General features: G+C 38.9%; 2 protein-coding genes across 2 annotated transcripts in view; one reads left to right on the top strand and one right to left on the bottom strand.

Annotated features, from left to right (window-relative positions):
• MAP3K15 (mitogen-activated protein kinase kinase kinase 15) overlaps window positions 1-3,942 on the top strand; it is a 74,332-nt gene extending 70,390 nt beyond the window's left edge. Inside the window, exons 24-27 of the mRNA XM_029285989.1 lie at window positions 1,032-1,239; window positions 2,825-2,937; window positions 3,079-3,170; window positions 3,241-3,942. Of these exons, the coding sequence (XP_029141822.1) occupies window positions 1,032-1,239; window positions 2,825-2,937; window positions 3,079-3,170; window positions 3,241-3,321 (494 nt within the window). The 3' untranslated portion in view covers window positions 3,322-3,942. The remainder of the gene's footprint in view (window positions 1-1,031; window positions 1,240-2,824; window positions 2,938-3,078; window positions 3,171-3,240) is intronic.
• A 128-nt stretch (window positions 3,943-4,070) lies between these two features.
• On the bottom strand, window positions 4,071-24,122 carry PDHA1 (pyruvate dehydrogenase E1 alpha 1 subunit). The gene is made up of 11 exons (XM_015825304.1): window positions 23,961-24,122; window positions 16,169-16,237; window positions 12,649-12,822; window positions 11,538-11,664; window positions 10,650-10,741; window positions 10,065-10,157; window positions 9,399-9,554; window positions 9,235-9,306; window positions 7,239-7,306; window positions 5,815-5,923; window positions 4,071-4,509 (listed from the first exon to the last, which is right to left on the bottom strand). The coding sequence occupies exons 1-11, from the start codon at window positions 24,018-24,020 to the stop codon at window positions 4,345-4,347; spliced, it is 1,185 nt and encodes a 394-aa protein (XP_015680790.1). The 5' UTR covers window positions 24,021-24,122; the 3' UTR covers window positions 4,071-4,344.
• Window positions 24,123-24,887: the final 765 nt, after the last annotated feature.

The raw sequence follows: 24,887 nt of genomic DNA, 5'->3' as shown, positions 1-24,887 counted from the left end.
CGTTGGTGGCTACCACGGCTCCCGGGGGTAAAGTCACCCCTGCGGGTTTCTTTTCCCAGTCCTCCTTCCGATGCCCAGGGACCACCTAGGTCTCCGTGTCTCTTGTCCATTTGGTGAGATCCAGCCCAGAAGTAGCCTGGACAAAGTCTCTCCCCAGCATTCAATCTCGTCGCTTCCTTGAGCTGACATAGCATGCATGGTAGAGATGGTGTCCTCTCCGGGTTGACCACAATTACAGATCCATTAATATCATACCTGCCCCAGTCTGATCTCCTAAGGAAGTAAAACTATCAACTCCATTTAGTTGAGGTGAAAATGTACTTTTACTATCAGATGCTGAATGCAGTAAAGTCGAGCGGAATCTAAAATTCCTGCATGCCAATAGAGAACTAAACCCATATTCCCTTTAGCCCTCCCCCATAGTCCAACCATGTGTAGACAAAGTGGTACCACCAAGATGTTTTGAGAAACAGAGGTATTTGGGCTGGTAAAATTTTATTCTTAGGGTAAAGGGCCTTGATGCCAGTGCGCCAACATGAACTGGATTCCAAAGCGCTCTGTTCTTCCTCAGCAGTCAATTCCACTCTCCAATTTCCCATCATAAAAGTATACAGCTTTATTGTCATTTGTTTCCAACTCTCCACCCAGATTGATGGTAGAACGTCGGCAAGGTACCAAGCCGAAGCTGGTGGATCTGACATACTGTATATAAATAGGTAGCAAAGCTCACGCACAAAGTTCACACTGACAATGTTACCTAGTTGGGTAAACATCTGCAAACAAAAACCAAGCTCAGAGAGAATTTCATGCTGTGTTATGTATATTCTCTTCTAAAAATGGCATACAATTATGAAATACCAGGGACAAGTTATTAAATGAAATCAGAATCATGGGGCATATTTATTCCGGGATTGCTAAACATTAAATATTTTTCAATGGTCATCATTTATAAATGGAGTTTTTAATCTTATAGGTTCATATTATAAGAAAAGGAGACGCAAAAAATTAGTACAATTCTGCTTTATACACAGAGCTTCAAACTCATTTTGAACCAGCATCAGAAACTGAAGGAGTAGATAAAGAGGCAGATGAAATTGAGGAAGATTACCAGCAAGCTAAACAAGGAAGACCAGAGGAATCAGTTACTGCTGGAGGGTGCACACTCACTTCTTCTCAAGCCCTAGACACTAAACAGAAACTTAGCTTGCAGTTAAATAAATTAAAACAGCAAACAAACAGGTAAAGAACTCTGGACAATATTTGCATTAAAAACATTCAAACGTGTATTTTAGTCATTATCTACATCAGGGGTGTCAAACTCAATTTCATTGAGGGCCACATCAGCACTGCGGTTGTCCTTGGGGGGCCAGGTAGGTGTGGCCAGGGTGGGCGCAGCCTATTGGGTGGGCATGGCTGGAGTGGGTGTGGCCTACTGGGTGGGCATGGCCAGCTCTACATCGTTCGGGTCAAGGGTGCCTGTGGGGGCCTGGGCAGGAGTGGGACAGATCTGAGGGTCTCTGGCAGAAGGGGGTGGGACCAGGGCAAGCGCCAAGGTATGGTCCACTGGAAGAGCCTGCCGAAACCCCTCCCCCAGAGCCCATCAAGCCGGATATGTGAAGTAGGCGAGGGCCATTTGCTGGCCACTTCCAGGCGATGGTGCATTTCTTCATTCCTCACAAAGGGTGACACCTCCCCATTATGCACCCAGGGGATGGGGCCGATGCGGCAGGGGCTGGTTCCTCGCTGTTTCCAGGCGGCCTTGTGGAGCTAAGACTGAATGCGTTTCAGCATAGATGGCCACCACAAAATTGTACATTGGCTCCCGGCCAGCCTGGGCCGGGGCCAAGGCAGCGCGGGCCGTTCCCTCACTGTTTCCAGGATGGCTTTGCGGGCCACATGAAGCCACATCGCGGGCCGCATCCGGCCCCCGGGCCTTGTGTTTGACATGTCTGATCTACATATTGCATACATTTCTTCAGCAATAGTTCAACCAATTAAAGACTATAACATTGCAACTTTTTATTTATCTTGCAAGGGCAATCAGTTTCTCTGCTGGAAGTCGGATAGACAGGAAGACAAAAGGGGTAGCCACATTCATTCTTATCTCTGGGTCACCAAATCTAGTGTACAGTCCAATAAAGAACCCAGAAGAAACTTATATATACTACCTTGATTATTTTTACAAATAACTCAAGGAAGCGAACATATCTAATACACCTTTCTCTGATTTTTATCCCGACAACAACAACCCTGTGAGGTAGGTTTGGCTGAGAGAGAGCAACTAGCCCAAAGATATCCAGCTGGCTTTCAAGGCTAAAACAGGACTTGAAGTCACGATTTGCTTTCCAGCCTGATGATGCCTTAATCACTAGACCAGACTGACTCTCTCCAATATCAGAAATACAGTCCTAAAAAAAAAAAAAAGTTTTCTGCTCCAGAAAATCAAAATACATTTGCGTAGGGTACTATAATATTAAATTTATATTTAAGATTGAGCAAATTAAGAGAATATCCTACACCTTTAGCTTCCATATACAAACCTAGTTTTAAATACCAGTATATGAACAGTTTATTAATTTCATACCAGACTTTTTTGCATGTTATGAGGGTTCTGTACAATTAATTGATGGCCTGAATGCATGACTTTATTGAATGTAGTTCATCTGGTTGAAAATCATAATTTGACAAAATCGTATTTTTGTATATGGAAAAAAGAAAAAATTGTGTAACAATAAACACATTTTAAGCTAGGTTGTCCATGTGAATAAATACACTTTTTAAATTAGATTGTGTTTTATGTCAGGTACACTTTTTTATATAATAGGTTACTGGAAAACCTAATACAGAGGGAAAGGGAATACCAGATTCTCCTTCAGCAAACTTTACAGCAAAAAGTTCATGATTTGCAACTTCTTCAGCTCCAGTTAAAAACTACTGGTAAGTGGGCAAATGAAATTTTCTACTCATTTAAATGGAGTAAACAGATTATATGAAGTAATACCTATTTATACCTAAGGCCTATTCTAGAAGCAAACATTAGGACAATATGTTTAGTTAATATACTTTGAATTGTTGCAGAAATTCAACCATCATCTCTTCAGCACAACGTTGATGAAGAACTTACCAAGTGGTTAAAACAACAAAGAGCTGATTCAGATGCAATTGATAGGGTAAGATTAAATAAGCAAGATGTTAAATGCTGTCATTTACTGTTCTCTAAACACAAATTATTTCTTTCAGTTTGTTCAAGAGGACTATACACTTAGCGATGTTCTAAACAGTATCACAAAGGAGGATTTGCAACTGCTCAGACTCCGGTAAGAACAGTATTGCATAATTTTAGAAATACTGCTTTCCAGTAGACCAAGATGATATTTTATTTTCTCATACAGGGGCGGACTTGTCTGTCGCATCTGGAATGCAGTACTAAAACACAGAAAGCAAAGTACAGTCTTGGGAATGGAGATTTAGCATTTCACTTTTGCCAGATGCTAATGGACTGAAAGAAAAAGTATACATTCCAAATATGTTTTATACGCTGATTACCTTGCATGTTTTGCACAAACATTAAAATTTACTAACATTTTAAAGTATTAAATAATGACTAGAGTCTATTATAAATGGTGTGTGTGTATAATTTTCTTTTGCAAGTTAGCCATATTTATTGCTATTTAAACAATCTACCCAATTTTAGAAATGTACAGTAACTGAGAAAATGCACAGCTACATGTACAGTTCATCTTATGAAATGCAGTTGCTCATATATAAAATGTAAATCTTTTCTAATATACCTGCTGCTTTTTAAAATATGTTTGGGAGTTGTACAATATAAAGTATTAGGTTTTGTGTAATTTTGTAAGAGCAAGATAAACCCCAAAGTATTTCCACACAGAATACTAAAAAATTTTTTTTAGGTTGAATATATTATTTATATTAAATATATCAATATATTTTGAGTATATTCAAAATATTAAGTTTGAAAGTAAATACAATGAATAAAACAATGAAAAACAATAAAGGGAAGAAAGCAAAGGAGATATATATAAAAGAAAATATAACTTAGAAAATCTTGATGAACTGTTTTTATTAATGTAAATAATGCCATTTTAGCGGAGTAATTTTCATCATACAGCAAAACAGAACAGACTGAAGTTTAATAAATCTTTTTTAATTTACTTCTTGCACAACTTTCTTTCAAAATTCCATATTTCTCATTTCCCCACCCTCCCTAAAACTTACGTCATGACCAAAATTGTATTTGGCTTTTATCACTTAGAACAGATGTAACAGTTAAACTCCAATATAATATCTATCAGTTTAACTGACTGCTGAATCAGAATTCTCTTAGCCAACAGATTTGTACCTAGTCCACTGATTTGGACCACGCACTTCAAAGGGTGGCTCTTTATTATAGATATGATTGCCTAATTCTTCCAGAGGTGGTTCTGGATCAGTGGTGGCGAACTGTGCTGCTTCCTCAATCTGTTTTCTTACTTCCACATCAATCTCCTACACCAGAAACAATAAAATATTAATAGACAAAAGAAAGCCTTCAAAAAATACAGAGTAAAGTGCTTTAAACTTACATTACTAACACAAAGCTTGTTATTGCAATAAATAATCGGGATCAAAACCACACCCTGTAAGTCCAGATACTGCAAGCTCCAAAAATTCTAATCATGATCATTTTTTAAAAAAGTAGTCCTCATATCTGATATACACATGTGACATTTTCATATTTGAATATTATTTAATTATAATATTGTTGTAGTAGTTTCTATCTCTAGCTACAATAATTATCTCCTAAAGTTTTGGACTTTAATTTCTACCCATTTGGCCAATGTTTTGGGAAGGGCAGCAAGATTCATCCTTGGTTTTGTGTATTTCTGTAGAGATGGTGATCTTTTATATATAATGCAACTCCACCTCCTCTTTTGTTAGGTCTGTTTCTTTTGAATAGTTTGTTTCCTTCCATCAATACATTCCAGTTATGAGTTTCATCCCACCAAGTTTCAGTAAAGGCAACTATATCATATCTGCCTTCATATACTAATACTTCAAGTTCACCCTGTTTGTTCCTTAAACTTTTAACGTAAAGGCATTTGAGTCCTTTATGGGTCTTGGGTATGTTTCTTATATCTCCTACTTTGTAACTGGGATTTCCATCCTTCCCATCACTTCATTATGTTTTTCTTTTTTTATTTCTTCTGTTTACTCCCTACCTCATGTGATTGGTTATATAGTGATTTTTGCTTGGAATTAGGTTCTAAAGGTCGTGAAGATTGCCTTCCCTCAATTTTACTTTAAAGCCCTTTTGATAAGATGAGCAAGTCGTTTTCTGAATATATTCTTTCCAGTTCTTGTGAGGTGCAGTCTATCCCTTGTCAGTAGCCCTTCATGTAGGTAATGCAGACCATGGTCTAGGAAGCTGAAATTCTCTTGACAACACCAGTTTTTAAGCCAGTGGTTTATTTCTAAAATCCTTTGCTTCCTCATTGGATGTTGGTCTTTTGTTGGAAGTATAGATGAAAACACCACTTGTGCTCCTACTTCTTTAACTTTCTTCCTTAGTGCTTCTGAATCTCGTTATTGTTTTCAGATTCATTGTTGTGTCATTGGTCCCCATGTGTAGGAGAAGAAAGGGGTAGTAATCCATGGGATTGGTTATTTTAGTAAAGTACTTAATTATATCTTTGATTTGAACAAGTAGATATTAAATGAGGACTATTTGTACCTCCAACTATATCACTAATTATTCAGAGAAAAAGTTTTTTCTATCTAATTTTCATAACCTGTGAAAGGAAAAATTATTACCTTGAGCTCCTCCACACTAGCTAAGTTGTTATTCACCATTCTGTCCTTCAAGAGAGTAATAGGATCACTTTTGCTTCTTACTTCTTGAATTTCTTCTCTTGTTCGGTAACTGTAAAAAGCCAATTACACTAGTAAACCGTATGAAAAAGAGTTTCTCCCAATAACTTGATAATAATATAATGAAGAAAGATCATGGCATTTATATAGCAAATAGTATAAGATATTCAAGGCTTTGTTCTTCATGGGCAGGAATATAATTTAAGGTAAAATAAGAATATACACAAAACAGCAGGAAAAAGACTCCTCTTACATTGAAAATTCTTTGCCTTTCATTGATCTAACAAAAACAAACTAAGATAAATTAAGAGATGTATTCAGGATTGGAAATCAATACTATCAATTAAATTATAAAACAAAGTCTTGATTAAAAACTATTGATGTGAAATGAGAAAAGTCTACATGCAGATTTACTTTTTTGTACATGTGGTACTGCTTATTAAACTTTTGTAATATGTTATGTATTATTTGTTTCTACTATGGGTCTTCAATTTGTAAAAACAATAAAAGTATTTGAAAAATTAATCCAATGCAAGACATGCAGCCTGGGAGTTTATTGTTAAAAAACAGTCCTAAATCTGGTTGAGCTTGGCCATTTATAAAATCTATTATAAAATGGTAGACAAAACTTTCAGAATTTAAGGGAGAAAAAACAGGGAAGAAACTGAAATATGACCAGGCGTGCATGTACACAAAGTCATCTAAGTTTCTCATGTAGAAGATAGTATGGAAACTGCACCTTACAGTTGTTTTTATTGGATTATGATTTGCTTAAGCCATGTCTAAATCATATTTTGCTTTGACTATTTTGATCAACAGGAAAGTGAACAAATCACACATACATAATGGGCCAATATAATGGGTCAATAATGTTTATTGAGGTAGGGATGGGTAAGAAATAAATATACTACCTAATTTAATAATTAATTTTTAATTTAGTACATTACTTCTCAGTAATGTAACCATCTACTGCAGACATGCCAGACAAAATGGGAGAACTATTAAAATGTACTCCTATTTTGCCCAGGCAAGCCTGTGGCTGGCTTAAACAAGCCAAGCAGGACCCAAAGCCTAGTGTGTATTTTGACAACACTCCTGCCTTGCCCTCACAAGCTTTTATCATGTGATCCCTGCAAAGTAGGAAGAGGATACAACTCATAGTGTGAAAATTTTAAGTTCCTTGTTTTAACAAAACTATTTGATTAAAAATATGTAAGATTATGTAGTGGAAGAGATTGGTAGTCTTGGCCAAATTTTCATGCCTCTAGTTTGTAAAATATTTGCATTTTCTGCTTTTTCTTCAAGTACGCTCCAGGATAATGTAATTTTTCCCACCACTAATATGGAACAGTATAGAATTACTGTACCTGATTCCAGGGTCACTCATACTATGCCCATGATAACGATATGTTTGTAGCTCCATCACAATAGGGCCCTGTTAAAATAGAAGTCTTTAATACCTTTGAAAATAATGCCTTGATTTTGCTGATAACTAAATGTAGACAGGCATGCCAGTTTAAGACAATCATGTAGATCAGTAGCTCTCAACTTTTTGTATCTTAAATTACTCTGCTAAAAAACACAGGTCTGACCAAGACAGCAACAAAAATATTACAAAATTTCCCTAAGACATTTATATATTTAAAGTATTTTGTTATATTCAATATTTAGATTAATGTTTAGATTTAAATAAAATCTCAGGAACTTACACTTGGTTCCCATAAATCTACTACTATATCCCATTTTTAGTATCCATAGCTCATATTTATATAATTTGTCTGTAAGAGTTATAATGCATTGCGGTCCTTACTCCTATTTTCTGAATGCTTTGAAAACTCTGAAAAGAAACCTCTCAAACCTCATTTAATAGAGAAGGGCAAATACCTACAAGTACGCCTTGACTTATGACCATTCATTTGAAGTTATGGTGTTGAAAACAGTGACTAATGGTCAATCCTTGCACTTACGACCATTACAGTGTCGCCACAGCCACATGATTAGTGTTTGGGTGCTTGGCAACCAGCATGCATTTATGATAATTGCAGCATCCTGTGGTCATGGGCCCTTCTGAGCCCTTCCCAGAGGGAAGCAAAGTCAATGGAGAAGTCAGATTTGCTTTATGACTGCATGATCTGCCTAACAATTTTGGTGATTTGCTTAATAACTGTAGCAAAAGGTAATAAAATTAGGCATGCTTCACTTAATGACTGCATCATTTGGTGGCAGAAGTTCCAGTCCCAATTGTGGTTTTAAGTTAAGGAATATCTGTATTTACACTGAGCTTTTTAATTTAAAAACAGATTTGCCAAGAACTATTATAAGAGGGTCTGTTTGATATAAAATGTTACTGTGATAACCTGATATCAAACTGGCGATGTCCATGTGTAAGGTTGTATGTTTACGTTGCCTTGTAAGAAGTGGTAACAGGGAATTCTTTCACACTGCACTTATCCAATCTAAATCTTTTCCAGCAATGCTAGGTTCTCCTTTTCTCCAAACTTTGTCTTCCCACCACCCATATGCTTCCTTTCTCAATGTTGCAGCTAGCTCCTTCTTGAAGTTTAACACAGAATATCTTGTAGGATCCAATCTGAATCAGTCACTGGGACCAAAGGTTTCTTCTTCCAAACTTTCAGGCTTGTGCTGGGGCCCATCATCAGGGAACCAGAATATTCCACTCACTTCTGGAGAGAGAGAAGTTCCCTGATGATGGGGGCTCCAACATTGAGCCCAAAAGCTTGGAAGAGTAAACCTTTAGTCCTGGTGACGAACTTAGATTGGATCCTGCAACATTATCCTGGGACACGTATATTTACCTTCATTTGCCACAGAATATTCCTTCATTTCACCTATGACTGGTGCACACACCCTTCATGCTGATGTTTATTGAATAATCATAACTTTAATGATATGTATGACTCTGCTTATTTGGTTATAGTTGAGCATGTATTTTAACGGTGTCCTTTTTGAGTATGCTGCCTCTTCATTTCTTCATCTGAAAACTTACTTATTCCCATATTNCCCATATTAGTTAATGTTTATGTTAATCACACTACTAAGCACCATGTTTATGATTCATAAAAAATAAAAATGATTTATTGTTCAATAATAACCACAGCTCCAAAGATACTGGATCAAGTCTGCAAGATTTAATCAAGTGTTGAGTTGATTTCTATTATTTGTATACTATTTACATCATGTTACTAGGTTTGGAGCTCACAAGGTAGTTTGTAAAAGAGTACTTCCTAGTTTAGTATTGTTACATGTATTTGAAACAGAATAAATTTCTCTGAAATTCTGCCTATCTTAAACATGCAAACATAGATACACACATGCAATACAGTCATTTCTACTCATACTTACTTTTCCTGCTCTGCAGTGATCAGCAGCAAATTTTGAAGCTTCTCTTACAGCAAGAACATCCATGCCATCAACCTAGTGGCAACCCCCCCCCCAAACACAAGTTTATTCAAAAGTATTACAATATTCATTTTTCTTTAAAAAATGGAGAATAGTGAATCTCTTACCCTAAGACCTGGAATAAAGTCTCCTCTTTTGTAATAATCTGTGCTGGCTGCAGCTCTCTCTACAGAAGTACCCATTCCGTATCTATTGTTCTCACAGATAAAAATACATGGCAGCTTCCACAAGGCTGCCATATTAAACGTTTCAAATATTTGACCCTGGAAGAAGAATAACAGATTTTAGATATCTTTACATACATTCTTGCAGTTGGCCAGTGCAACTATTTCATTATAAAGAAATATACAGCTCAGGCATTATCCCCTTTTCAGTCTACATACAACCACACTGTAAGAGGTTGCCCAATTTGCTTGTATCTACCCGAACTACTAGAAATTGTTAGTCCTCTTATTAGAAACCAAGGAAAGATTATCCAAATCAAACTGCAACCAAGCCTTCAGCATGAGCAAGTTCCTTAGTGCAAATCGCTTGCCTCATTCATGTACGTGGAAAACCACTTTAATCAGATTTTCTACATTATAGAGCCTGAGGGCACCACTGCCACAGCAGCATGGGAAGAAACTCCTCTGAGAAATTTACACCTAAAACCAGCTGCCTTAGTATCGTCACATTTGTTAAGTGTTTAAAGGCAAGTATAGGCATATTATTATGTCAAATTGGATGATGCTCTATAGAAATATGCATCTAATTGAATAAACCTGGAAACTTACCTGATTTGCAGCACCATCACCATACAATGTCACACAGATCTCATCTTTCCCAAAGTATTTACATGCCAAAGCGATACCAGCTCCCAAAGGAACCTATAAGAGATTATATCATGTAGTAGGTAAACCACCTTGTTGTTTCTTATAATGGCCTTGTTGTTTCTTAAACCACCTTGTTGTTTCTTATAATGGCCAATAAGGTGCAGGCTGCTGGCATACAGAGGTATAGCCATATCCGCCTCCTATTCTTTTCCCCCAGCTGGTATATGGAGACATGCTGTCACCAACCAGAAATAACACTGAATTTCAAGATTAAGTGCCCTTGATAAATCTGCCTTTTACTAAATTCATCTAATCCGTCTTTAAAGTCATGCAATAATTGATCATAATCATCATCATGTCTTGTGGCAATGTTCCCACATTATGCAATCGGCAATTTAGCTAATGTTAGGTTTACAAAAAAGAAATACTAAGGATACAGCATCCTGCACAGAATTATAAAAGTAATGAAATAATCTAATATATGACAAACATTAAAAGCTTTATCCACATCTCAATAAAAAAGCTAGTTTGATTAATGAACCTTACCTGGGCGCCAACAATACCATTACCACCATAGAAGTTTTTGGCATACATGTGCATTGAGCCACCTTTGCCTTTAGCACAACCACCTATCCGACCTGAAATATTCAAAATACAGTATTTTACATTGGGGTTCTACTAAATAGTATAAAGGTACAGATTTCCCCATCCAGTCATTTCTGACTCTAGGGGGCGGTGCTCATCTTTGTTTCTTAAGCCAAGGGAGCCAGCATTGTTTGAAGACATTTCCATGATCATGTGGCAGCATGATTATATGCTGAGGTGCATAGAACGCTGTTACCTTCCCACTGAAGTGGCACCTATTTATCTACTTGTATTTGCATGTTTTTAAACTGCTAGGTTGGCAGGAGCTGGAGCAAGTAATAGGACCTCAGCCCATTGTGTGGCAGTTGGGTCTCAAACCTGGGCTGTCAGCTTTCCAGCTGACAAGCTCAGCATCTTTTAACTACTGAGCCATTGCACCCTCTATATGAATAGTATATGGGTGTTTTTAGCATGCCATCCCTTTTTGCTTACTTGGAATTTTAATAAGATTCCATATAAGACAAAAAATCAAAATTGTTTTATAAACATTCTTTATAAGCTTTCTAAGGTTAATGGCTAGATTTTACATGTTACTGCATCAAGAGAAATGTTTAAATGGTAGAGCAGAGATTTCTCTAAATGCAGAGAAACTTGCAGCAGTATATGAATAAATGACCAAAACCTCAACCTCTTGCCATAAGGATAGTTGACATCTGTTATCCACTTGAGCAAAGATATACTAAGCAAATTAGGATGGTTTTCATTGTGGAAATGCGATCAGAACTTAACCCTTCTATCTACAGTGGTATTCATCCTTTCCACATTTACATTTCATTTTACTAGACAAACCAGTGAGTTCAGCAAGAATTTCTCGAACTGGAATTCCACGTGTATAGGTAAAGCCGTGAGCCCGGTAGGCAGTAATCAAATGATCTGTTCGATTTATGGCTGCTTCAAGTCCAACACAACAAGCTTCCTGTGGAAAAACAAACCAACAGCCTTGAAACAGCATGCACGATACCATAACATACAGGTGGACGATAGTATTTGTATACAGTTCTCTACAAATGTCAAACACTGAGTTTGCACAATGGTTCAGACGAAACCAAAAAGCCAGCTCTGGGAAAAAGATCTTTGTCTATTCAGATGAGGCTCCAGTGTATCTGAAGGAATAAGTATGTGGCTCACTTCAAGTATTGCAGCATGTGCCTCCTGGAGCTGCCTTACATATGGTCAAGAAGCTACCTGGAGTTCCAACTATGCTGCACTAAGCCTCTGCAACATAGGATTATAGTGAAAAAACAGCTATTAATTTGCTACTAGTCAGCTCAGAATACTTTAATGCACTTTGGCCTTTGAGAAGTATGCTATATGTAAGCAAATAATGGCTCTTGTTACGTATTTTGTTTTATTACTGTATTTTAGGTGTCTTACATGACATTTGATCATATTTAATTTTTTAAAGTATAGTCTAGCGATATATAAATAATCTTAGCAAAGATAGCTGCAATGCAGTAATAATAATGATAAACAGGTTGGGAAAAATAATTAAAACTCTGGCATCTTCAAAGACTATGGGAGCAAAATCTTAAGTGTATAACATATATTAAAAAATGGGAGGAGGGGAACAACCAGGAAAGATTTGAAGAATTTAAACTTACTATGGTATAACCTCTACCATTCATAGGTAACCAGACTAAAATAAAAAATATTGGCACTAGCCATTTGATCAAAGTATACTGTTTCTGCCAACTACACACTACAAACTACCCCCACTGAAGATATTTTTTACAAAATTCCAGCATTTTTAGAAATGGTAAGTGTTCACCTTTTCCCACAACCTAGGAATTTGTTTATTTATACTGGTAGAGTCGAGATATAGAATTCTTCAGAATTCTTTTTTTACCTATAACAGCCTTATTAAAATGAAACAGAAAATTTGATGAAATCTGCTGCCCACCTGGCCATCATACAAATGGCAGAAACCCCGAATAATCTTTTGTTTATACAGCTGGTCTGCTTTTAGTTCCATGCGCCGAATAGTCTGCATAGTCTTATAGTATTGGAGACCTTGCTCTCTAGTCAATACAGTTGTGGTAGGAGGACCCTCTTCCAAGCGATGGAGTTCGTATTTCTGCAAACAATAAAGACAAGTGGTCATGGTTTATTATTAAAGTATTTGAGTATCTTCATACACTTAACATCTTTGTGCTAAAAGATTTCTGAACAATAAGGCCTGAATAAAATAAATCCCCTAGCAAATACACTATCTGTTCCCAGCTGCAATGATATTTAGTTGTCAATGTCTCTCTCCATAGGCTTCACAGTGTACCACATCAAAACACAATACAAGGCGCAATTTTAATAAAATTCAATAAAACTGTGACACCACCACACAATAATAGCACATTTAACTATTTTCCAGAAACCTGTGTGGGAAGTCACCCCCCCCTCCAGAGAAGGAAATATTAAAAGGGCAGAATATTATATTTCCTCAAAGGATCTTAAAGAGGCAGAAAAACATGCCCAGTTTTTCTTAATAGCCCCACGTCTCCCTCCCCCAAGCAGAAACCAGTTCTATAGAAATGCAGATGTAAATACTGTAATCCATTCAGGAAGGTTGGAGGCCCCCAGCTAGAAGCTTAGGAAGACAAAGACACCTAAAATCTAGATACCCCACCCAAACTCTAAGAGGACATAATAGGATTAACCCACAGATGCCAAAGGGGCACACTCAGACTCAGGTCAAAAGTACATGACACAGGAAATACAAAGCCTCAAACAGGAACAGGAAACAACCTCAAGAGCCCCAGAGGGTATAAAAACCCACTCCCTCTCTCTCTTTTCTTCCAGAGCCATCTTCAATAAACTGCAAACTTCTTTCTAAAGCAGTCGCCATGTTGTTTATTCCAGCTTGGACTGAACCATGATAAAGACTTTTTCTTCAACACCTGTAAGAACGAGGGTCATTCTTGCCTGACAGAATGACCTGTGCCAGAGGGAAGAAGCCACCTTCCTCCATGCCATCTCCTGCCATATAGAAGATACTTCTTTTCATTTGGATTTAGCAGCCACAATTATTTAGGATTAATAAGAAACTCAGGCTCTGAGTTATGTAGGCTTTACAGTAATAAACAGCGCCTTGAATCTGCCCAGCCTCCCCTCTGGCCCCGGGCAGCACCTCTGCCTCGCGCACACACGTGATCGGCCTCCCTGTCGCTGCCCGCAATCTGCCTCCCCTCTGCCTGCTTTGCGCAGCTCCTCCTGGGTCCCCCGCGCCCGCCATTAACCCTCCCGCCACCATGTAGGGTAAGATTGGCGCCCCCGCCCAGATGCCCTCGCCTCCCCCAAGCATTTTTTTACTCACCTGCTTTCAGCTGCACTCCCTTTCTCCTTTTGCTTCTCTGCCTTCGCCACGTATTTGTGGGTAAAAAAGAAAAAAAAAGTTCCATGAGACTTTCTAACTTCTCGTGAGAAGTTAGAAAGTCTCATGGAACTGTTTTTTTTGTCTCACAAACACATGAAGGCCGAGAAGGACAGGAGCAAGGGAATGCTGCTGAAAGCAGGTGAGTAAAAAACGCTTGGGGGAGGTGAGAGCATCTGGGTGGGGGCGGGGGGGACCCAGGCAATGCGTCGCGCAGCTCCAGCGGAATCTCCACTGAAGACTGCTTGAGGCTGCCTGCTACCCCCAAGGCCGCCGCTCTTTATCAGTAGGACCCAGGAAATGTGCAGTTCCAGCTGACTTTGCCACAAGCCTGTGCGGCACTGCTGCCATTTCATCTCATCCACTTTTACACTTTTTAAAAACTTTTTTTAACTTTTCTTTTACATTTTTTTTCAACCCATCCTACGCGTACCACCAGCCAGGTGCTCGCGTACCACTGGTAGTACGCGTACCATCAGTTGAAAAGCCCTGACTTAATAAATTAGTCAATAGTACTTTCTGAATAGGCCAAAGCAATTATTTACACAACACATTAATATATTTTATTACCAACAGTAATATAGATAGCCATTTATTGAAATGGCTCTAAAATACTGGGTTAATTCACAGATAGATCAGTTAATCAATATAAATTATAGCAGCTAGATGGAACCATTAGATTGGTATATAATATGCTTCTGAAGAGCAATTGCTGGAAATGATAAAGAGAATTAAGAGCAAAAATAGATGATTTTCAAGCACTATTAAACAGCTTTCTGAAGCAGTTCTGACCTTTTTGAACACATAATATTGAAATAATCCAAAACTAGGCATTATGGTCTCTTTGGGGAACAATCTATCATCAGATGCTTCCCTTGACTTCTGCCATACTTAATATTTTTACAAATTGTTTTACTTCTCACTCCTCTTCAAACAATCATGCAGTACTCTGGCATCATATCTGAGCCAGTGGTATAACAGAACATCGCTGGAACTTATTGCACTTCCTAGATCACGGGTGTCAAACTTGCCACATCACGTGACGTGTCACGACGTATCGTGACTTTTTTTGCATTGCTGGAGCTGGGGTTGGTGTGGCCTCCATATGATGCAACTGGCCCGTGGGCTGGCAGTTTGACACCCCTGTCCTAGATAGACATTCCCACTGTAACAGTTTTGTAACTGCCTAAACTACTCGCAGGTAGTCCTTACTTAACAGTCATAATTAAGACTGGCAACTTCTCTAAGCAATCTGGTTGTTAAACGAGACATCACATGACTACAACTTCAAATTTTACTGCTGGTTTTTCCACTGAACTCTAATTACCAGCTGTGATATACGTAAATCACAATCATGACCATGGGATGCTGTAGGGATTGTAAATGCCCACTGGTTGCAAAGCCCCTGATATTGGTCACATGACTACTGGGATGCTACAATTATCATAAGTGTAAAGACTAGTATAAAGATCAAGTTACTATTTCAGCAACATGTAACTTTGCTAAAGTTGCTAAACAGGGCAGTTGTTAAAGCTATCTGAACTCTGAAATATTTGTTGGCCAAAAAGTATGAAATTGATGAAAGATAAAACCTGATGAAATTTAACAGGACTCTTACATTAGAAAGCAGGACAGGCTTCCCATGGCTTCAAAATTCCCTATTTATGGCTATTATACTCTCTCCTCATATTTGCAGTGTTATTATAAGATCAGTATTTTACACCAGCTCATAAAAATACTTTTTACATAATTTATAAAACATGCTGAATGACCACACTGAGAATTAGCAAATATGTCTTTCATTTAAAGAAAATTAAATAATCAAATAAAATTAGTGGTAATTAAACTGCATGTTAAAAATTTAAATCATTTTATACTTTTCCTGTAAATGTATTTCAATTCAAAAAATGATGTTCCCCATTTTATACTTAAAAATATGTATTTGTAATCTTATTTCAATATAAAAGAGTTTGACTATACCACCAAACGATTCTGTAATATATTGCACAACATTAAAATATGTATTAGTTTTCTAAAAGAAAATAAATCTACTTACCTTAATTTCAAATGTAGCCTCATTTGCAAAATCTGCATAATTACGAGAAGTGACAACCACACGGGCAACCTTTCAATAAAAAAGAGAGGCAAGAAACAGATACACAGATAGATATTAAATTAAAATAATATTTTTAAAAAATATTTCTATCTGCTTCAAGACGATTTCAACTTATATCTAACAATTTTAAACTTCTAAAGATTATAATGCATATTTTATAAGCAGTGTCTCTATCTATATTTATTTATTCATTCCATTTTGATGCTTGATTCCAATTAACTGTGACTCAAATAAACAATATAAAAATAAGGAAATATCAAAATAAAAATAACCCAAAAAAGAATTCTAAGATACCAACAAAAGAAAATATCTCTAATTCAGGGTTGAACTGTGGACTTTTTGGTGCTCTGAGAACTTGTGTAAGGCTGATGATGTTACATAGCTGGGTAATATGTCTGCAAGTAAACCAAGCTCATAGAAGAACTTATTATAATAAACAATATATTTTACAGGAAATATATTGAATTATGTGGGTCCCATAAACACATTTGTATTTTCTATTTTGGAAGATTTGGAATGGAAAAACCAGGGGTAAAAAAGCAATGTAATCAGAATCATTAAAATAATGCAGGTAAGAAAAAATAGCATTTAAGAAAACTAGATGCCTTAAACACTTAAAAACAGTTTAGCAAACAATTTTACAGTCTCTATTTATCACCTATCCTACCAATTGTGATTATTTTGCAACACGTATGTGCAAACGATTATTACCACTTGTGTTCATGCAGGATTTGCTACAGTAGCAAAATGCCACAGAATATATGATTAGAAGACACAAAAAGAAATGTAATAGGAAAACACAAGAAATTATAACATTTTAGCAATGTTTATATTACTTAGATTTTCCAGCATTTCCAGAAAAAAGATAAACTCTCATATTTCATGCTTTCGAAAACCTGTTTTCTCAATGGTGTAAAAATCAACAAAGTTGGCTATTGACAGGAAATGCTGAAGCCCCAACTTTGGTCCCCATGATAGTTATGCTAGAAATACAGGTAATCCCTGAGTTACGAGCGTTCAATTAACGCTCAAAGTTACGCGATAAGCACCTCCAGTGCTTACAAGCAAGTCCCAAAATTACGAATATTGCAGTACCACGGCAGTTGTTTGCCCTTATGAGCAACCACAGAGGCTCTGCAACATTCACCATCATTATTCCCTCCCTTCCCACACCCGCCCTGTCTCCCTAGGCATCAGGCCTTCAATACTCACCCTGCAAAGATCGAGATCCTTCACTTTCTTGGCTGCTCCAGGCCTTCGGTGTGTTCACAGAGAACGGAGGCCTAAAGTAATACAAGATTACGCGAGATCAGTGGGGCGAGATCTCAAGTTACTGATCTCACATGATCTCATGGTACTTTAGGCCTCTGTTCTCTGCAACAGAGAATGGAACCAAACCTGGGGGATGCATCCACGTGCCTCCGGAGGCTGGATTGGGACATTGGAGGCCTTTTCCAGGCCGCTACCGCCTGGATCTGAGGCCAGAGACGCTTCTGTGGCTTTTTCCAGGCTGCTGTCACCTGGATCTGAGGCCAGGGGATGCTTCCGTGGCCCTCTGGTGGCCTGATCCAGGTGCTGGAGGCCTTCTCCAGGCTGCTGCTGCCCGGGTCGGGCTGCGGAAGCATCCCCTGGCCTCAGATCTGGGCGGCAGCAGGAACCGCTGCAGAGAGAAGACGGATCTTTTCAACATGAGTCGGGCGCGGCAGGAAGGGAGGGGAAGCATGAGGTATCTTAGTGGGTCGGGAGGCCTTGGAGGCCTGTTCCATCACTAGGCCCTCCATGGCCTTCCCTATCCTGAGATATCTCATGTTCACTTAACAAGCCACATGCATCTTAATGAGCAAGGGAGTGATCTCGTTTGAGGTATGAGATTCACTCTGAGTTTTTGAGTTACGAGTGGAATGGGAAGGCTCCATTAAACTTGTAACTCGAGGAGTACCTGTAATTTTTACTGAACTGAATTTCTTAAAATTAGAAGAGCTACCAAGATTTGAATTTTCTATCCAGGAATAAATGGACCAATAAAATAACTAACACATCAGAATGAAATGGAATTTTTTGCACAACAAATTATGGCTTGTTATGAACCATCATGCAATTAAAATACTGATCTTACCTCACTAACAGCTCCCTAAAGCAGTAGAATTGGGAAAAACAAAAATAGAAAGGAATATCAGCTACCATCATACAGATGTGGGATAAATTATTCCTTACAAATATACTTTTAGTACCAATTTTATTTAGCCAGTGACACCTATTTATTCAGCACTGAATTCTTTTTTATGCAACTATAAAGGAAGTAAAACTTCCTTTAAAAAGTTATTGCATTATAATATTTCAGCATAATGAATAACAAATGCTGTTATTTTTAATACACCACACAAAGTATTCTGTAGCAATTATCCCTATTTGTGCACCTATCTTCATACACACAGCCCAAGTCAAAAAGATCTTCCTGCTGATTTTTGTGAGATTATCTCTAAATCATGGTTCAGGCCTGGGCTTGGGATCAAGATTCATTAGTTGCTCTTGTGTCATGAGATGAAACCTGAAAGGAGATAAAGGCATAAAGAAATCGAGCACTCTTTTGCACTGGACTGTCTGCAAGGTTGAGAATTTGAAGCTCAGTTTTGCAGATTCCATGCCTTTTAATTTGTTCATTGTGGAAACAAAGAGATTGAGAGCTCCAGACTATCTCTCATTTTATGTATTTTCTACTTGGGAGAGGTCATCTGCGGATTTACAGTCTGGTTTTATCAATATATACAACTCTATATAACTTTTTTATTGTTATAAGCCACCTAGAGTAGCCCCACGGCGGAATAGGCAGCAAATAAATTTAATAAATAAACAAACATAGAGGTACTGTTGATACACAAAACCTTTGCTTCAATTGAAGTTCCATCTGTTGTTCTCAAGAGTGGGAAAAATTGGTCAGCTATTGTTGTTTTATACCTAGTGTTAAACTGTAATGTTACTTACTTGCCTGTGTGACCTTAACCACTGTTGGTACCATGGCTCAGTGTGCTGTATGAACTTGTAAATTGTGGTTTATTCAACAAATCATTAATAAAATCATGGCACAGTACGATATTAAAACCTAAATTCAAAGAAGACCATTGAAGTTTATTATGGGCAATAATTTCTTTAAGCCCCCTAAATCTTGGATTTTTAAACAGGATTTTTTTTGGAATCCTGCAAATCCACTCTCAAAGAATCCAAAAAGTAGAATTAAGAATTTCTGTTCTAACTTACTACTTACTATGAATGAAAACTTTTTTTTTTAAACAATCAGCTCATTGATATAAATTTCAGAACAAAATCAAAGAATGTGGTTTCGAAAGATTATATCCTGGATCGTGAGATCCAACCCTAAGTAGCTTAGAATTTGCGTTGCATGGTATTATTAAAATACATATTGCAAATTGATCTAAAATGATCTGAAGTGAAAATATAAACCAGTAACATCTGGCACAGATTTATCCCTACATTAAAAGTTGGGTTTGAAAAAACATGCAGGGAATATCACTGTTTTCCCCTACAGCATCAGATAGCTCATGACAATTCTATAATATACTTGCCTTAATACTGTTAAGTTACGCATTGGAACAAAAATGTCTCTTTCAATAACCTAGATGGAAATATGTAGACCCACAACCTCCCCCTCAAAGAAAACATGCAGACATCTAGCAAAGAAATAACATCAAACATCCCTAAAAGAGTCACATCAACAAACATACCTGAGATAAATAGAAAAGCACCCCAGACTGCAGCCCCCCCCAAAGGAAGGCGAGTGTTGGTAATAGGAGATTCTATCCTCAAAGGAACAGAATCATCCATCTGCAGACTGGACATACAAACCAGGGAGGTATGTTGTCTCCCTGGAGCAAAAATCAAAGATGTGGCCAAGAACCTAACCAAAATAATTAGGCCTACAGATTACTACCCTTTTCTCCTCCTTCACATTGGGACAAATGACACAACAAAGAACCTGAATACAATATTGAGAGATTATAAGCAACTCCAGGGGTAGGCAACCTTGGCTCTTTTATGACTCATGGACTTCAACTCCCAGAATTCCTGAGCCAGCCATAAAAGAGCCTACCCTTAAACTAGGCAATAAAGTTAAGGAGCTAGGAGCACAAGTAGTGTTCTCATCAGTACTCCCAACGAAAGGCCAACACCCATTGAGGGGAAAAAGAATTCTAGAAATAAACCACTTGCTAAAGGACTCGTGGCAAGGGATGGGCTGCACCTCATGAAAACAGGGAAAAATGTACTCGGAAAAAGACTGGCCCAATTCATCAGGAGGGCTTTAAACTAAAATTGAGAGGGAAGGATGACCAATCTTTAGAATCTCTAGAACACAAAACCAGTCATAAATCCCAAGAAAACAAATCAAACAATGAAGTAGGGAGTGATGAGAAAAAAGAAAAACTCCAACAACAATCAGGAGATGCAGGAAACATACCCACGGACAGGCATAAAGGTCTTAAATGCTTATATACAAATGCTCAAAGCTTGGGGAACAGACAGGGTGAACTAGAACCAATAGTACATGAGGGCAGGTATGACATAGTTGGCATTACAGAAACCTGGTGGGACGACCCATGACTGGAATGTACTGATGGATGGATACAAATTGTTGAAAAGAAATAGATCTACAAAAAGAGGAAACGGAGATGCACTATATGTAAGAGAACACTACATATCTACAGAAATGCACGTGATCAAAGATAAAATCTCTTCAGAATGTATATGGGTCACTATAAAAGGGAAAAAAGTGACATTGACATAGGTGTGTATTACAGGCCACCCAACCAATCAGAAGAAATAGATGAACTCTTTGCCAACCAGTTAACAAATGTATGTAGGAAGCATACCACAGTAATAATGGGAGACTTCAACTTAAACGGTACTAGAATTAGTACCGCTTTATAAAACCCTAGTAAGACCACACCTGGAATACTGCAACCAATTTTGGTCACCATACTCCAAAAGATGTTGAGATCTTGGAAAAAGTTCAGAGAAGAGCAACTAAAATGATCAAAGGCATGGAGACTAAAACATATGAAGAACGGCTGCAGGACTTGGGTTTGGCTAATCTAAAGAAAAGAAGAAACAGGGGCGACATATAGCAGTATTCCAGTATTTGAGGGGCTACAACAAAGAAGTGGGCATCAAATTATTTTCCAAAGCACCAGAGGGCAAGACAAGAAACAATGGTTGGAAACTGACCAAAGAGAGAAGCAACCTGGAATTAAGGAGAAACTTCCTAACAGTGAAGACAATTAACCAGTGGAATAGCTTGCCTTCACAAATTGTGGGCACTCCATCACTGGAGATTTTTAAGAAGAGACTAGATAGTCACTTGTCTGAAATGGTATAGATTCTCCCGCTCGAGCAGGAGTGTCAGGTCCCCAAAGAAGTACCTGCTTTTGTAACCATTATTTGGGGCCTGCCATTCTGTTGGGAGGGGGGATACTTTAGGGATGCTTTGCACTGTCTTGCCACTATGCCCTTCCCCCCAGGAGAAAGAATGCATCTTCCTTATCTAGGAGAAGGTTGGCCCTTGGAACCAGAAGTAAACGAAAGTGAGAGAGACCTTGAGGAGCGCGCACCAACAGAGCCAGTTACCAAAACACTATGCCACCTGTGGATTGGCTGGAATTCAAATGGACCCTGGGGGGACGAGTAACAATATTGCTTTTAATATACTGCTTGCGTGGGTTTTTCTCCAGATCTCGCCTTGTTTTCTCTGCTATCACTAACCCCTAATAAAAGTTCCTTTTGAGACAATGGCTGTTTCAAGAGTTCTGCTTTCTTGGGTGGCTTGGTTGAGGTAGGTCCTTACAAGGGTTCTGGACTAGAAGACCTCCAAGGTCCCTTCCGCTGTATTCTATTCTAAGCAACTCCTTCAGTTGCAAAACCTGTGTCACATGATACAAAGGAATGTTCATTCAGCAGATATAAACCTTGGATACAGAGAAGTCTTTTGTAGTTTTTCAAATGTAAAACACCACCCAAGCCTGACCAAGTGCTTACACTCATGGACATGATGTAGGCTGATTGCACTTTAAATATTCAAAGAAACACATTATCAAAGAATTCAAAAAGTAGATCTGAAAAATCCTGTTCTTTCTGTTTAGTGTGAATATTAGCTGGGTTTACAAAACACACTCAAGATTAACTAAGCAATGGTTACTCAAATGTCTGGGTTCAAACGACATGCTAAATTCTAAATGAAGTGTTCATAATGGCCTTGTAAGTCCAAATTTGTCTAATTTGTTGCATAATCCAACCTGAGGCAGTCATCGGGACCAGAGATTTAGTCTTGCAAGCTTTTGGACTCATGCTGGAGCCCGTCCTCAGGGAACTTCTCTCTCCCCAGAATGTGTGTGACAGAGAAGCTCCACAATACATTCTGGAGAAAGAGAGAAGTTCCTGAGGACGGGCTCCAGCATGAGTCCAAAAGCTTGAAAGACTGGTTCCGGTGACCGACTCAGACTGGATCCTGCAACATTATCCTGAGACACAAATATTTGCCTAATTTGTGGTTCAATTCTAGTCGGCTAAAAGTCAGATGACCAGGAGATGGTAGCAAAGATTCAGAAGTCTACTTCTACCATATATGGGTTGTCTGAATATTCCCATGTACATCTGGTACCCTATCATGCAAATGGAGCAGGGAAGTGCCTAGTCAGTTTTGAAACTTTCGTTCCTGATTTGTATTCACACACTGTATTAAGGCCATTGCTTAGTTTATTAAATAAGCCACAGAGTAGCAATTCTCTACCTGGGGGCCATATGGCCCCCTTGGGATGTTTCAAGGAGGCCACAGGTGAAATATATGTTAAGAGGGGAACCCATCTTAGCCAAGAGGATCACAGAAAAGCAGAGTGTATTATATTGCAAATATTGTATTATATAATGCCTTTTTTGTAAATAAAACATATATTCTATTTACAACCTAAGTGTGTCCCAAAAGTGCTTCTTGGATGAGAAGTGAAATGTCTTCAAATAAAAATAAGAAAGTCTAGTTGCCTCGTGAAAAAGCACCTTTGTGATAACTATGACCTGGATGACTGAGAATCTCCATAGACATAAACCTAAGGTTTTTTTTATCGGTAATGGGACCTGGAAAGGGGGAGGCACAGAATTAAAACAAGGTTACAAGGGGCACGGGTGAAACACGATGAGAAACATACAATGTTTCTTAATTTTGGCAATTTTAGATGTATGGATTACAACTCCCAGAATTGCTCAGCTAGGAAAGCTTGTTGGCTGGAGAATTCTGGGAGTTGAAGTCCATGCATCTTAAAGTTGCCAAGATTGAAAAAGACGGTTGATGAAAATACAGGAAGGAATAATCTATGGTTTCTTTTTAAAAAATCTTGCAACGTCCACGTCAAAACTGCCCACACCAAGCCAATCGCGGTCCCAGCCGGGCCTTGCTTCCCTTCTTTTTTCTTATGAAAGCCCCAATAGGCAAAGTATCCCAGCCCGCTGGAGCGGTGACGGGATGCAACCAAGCCCAGAACTGATGTCGACAGTGGCAGGAGAGTGGAGCCGCTTTGCTCGCGCTTATGCAAGTCGCCCACCCGGGATCGTGTGAATCCCATGCGCTCGGGCAAGAGCTATCCCACGGCCGGCGCCAGGCCCCCGCGCGCGGGCTCCAGCCGCAGGGAACCAGGTGCCTCCGAGCGGTGGCCACGGCCCCCCAGACACTCACCGGTCTTGAGGCGGCCGGACCTTGCAGCAGGCGGGAGAGGGCGGCTAGCATCTTGCGCATGGAGTGTACCGGGTCCCCGCCGGCCGCAGCCTTCTGGATCAAGGCCGGAGATGAAGTCTCCTTCAGGATTCGGCGTCTTGCCCTTCTTCGCCGCTGCCGGGCAGACGAGCCCTTTGCCCAGAGTGACAGCCGAGCGGCTCTCGCCTGCCCCCCTGCGGATCCCGAGAGCCGACCGTTACCCTCCCCGGCGTGGTTGCAGCGCTTCGACACGAGGGGTGACAGTGCGAATGTGCAATGCTTCCCTTTTCTCCCCGTTTAAATGTGTACCCGGCGATCCTAGGAGGAAAGCGCCGCTTCTCCCGGTGTTTCAGAATCAGATCGCACGATTCCTGCCTCGTGCTTCTGGTATTTCTCGTATTTCCACACAGCTAATAAGTAGGCAGAAGGCGTATTGTTCCTGGCTTCGGGGAGACGGAGACAAACGGCCTTTTTGCGACATTGCAGGATATAGATACACTTGTATAGGTCTCAAGACTTGTAAAATTAAATACAAGATATATGTTAAAAAGCATCCAAACTTCATTTTGTTGAGCCGTGCTATTCACCTGCCAATGCACAAAACGAAAAGTATCCTGAATGTGCATCATTGCAACAAAGCAATAGCAGAGCACTGAAAATTTTAGATCAGAAATTAGTCCTAAATCACAACAAATGTGCCCAGATAAAGATCAGAGCAGATTCTTACAGATTTTCATGATTCCCACATGGGATCCACCTGAAGTCACTATTGTCAGAAAAATAGTTTGGGGTTCAACTCAAGCCGGGGTTGCACAAGAATAAATAAAAATGAGATCCAGACAGCTGTGAGGAAAGAAGAAATGCTTATTCCTAAATGTAAAAGAGTTTGCTTGCAGGGGAAGGCAGGGG

Source organism: Protobothrops mucrosquamatus, unplaced genomic scaffold (assembly GCF_001527695.2).
Source record: "Protobothrops mucrosquamatus isolate PMUCROS unplaced genomic scaffold, P.Mucros_1.0 scaffold_198, whole genome shotgun sequence".
NCBI classification, from domain to species: Eukaryota; Metazoa; Chordata; class Lepidosauria; order Squamata; family Viperidae; genus Protobothrops; species Protobothrops mucrosquamatus.
The sequence above is the reverse complement of the archived record's forward strand: the minus strand, read 5'-3'. Positions and strand labels throughout refer to the sequence as shown.

What these genes read in the sequence shown, in the direction of transcription:
- PDHA1 (XM_015825304.1), bottom strand. Translation starts at nt 24,020, where the DNA reads ATGCGCAAGATGCTAGCCGCCCTCTCCCGCCTGCTGCAAGGTCCGGCC. An exon ending in ACTTTATTCCAGGTCTTAGG is followed by an intron (nt 9,307 to 9,398) that starts GTAAGAGATTCA and finishes GGTTGCCACTAG; the next exon opens with GTTGATGGCATGGATGTTCT. An exon ending in CTAGTGTGGAGGAGCTCAAG is followed by an intron (nt 4,510 to 5,814) that starts GTAATAATTTTT and finishes TTTCTGGTGTAG; the next exon opens with GAGATTGATGTGGAAGTAAG.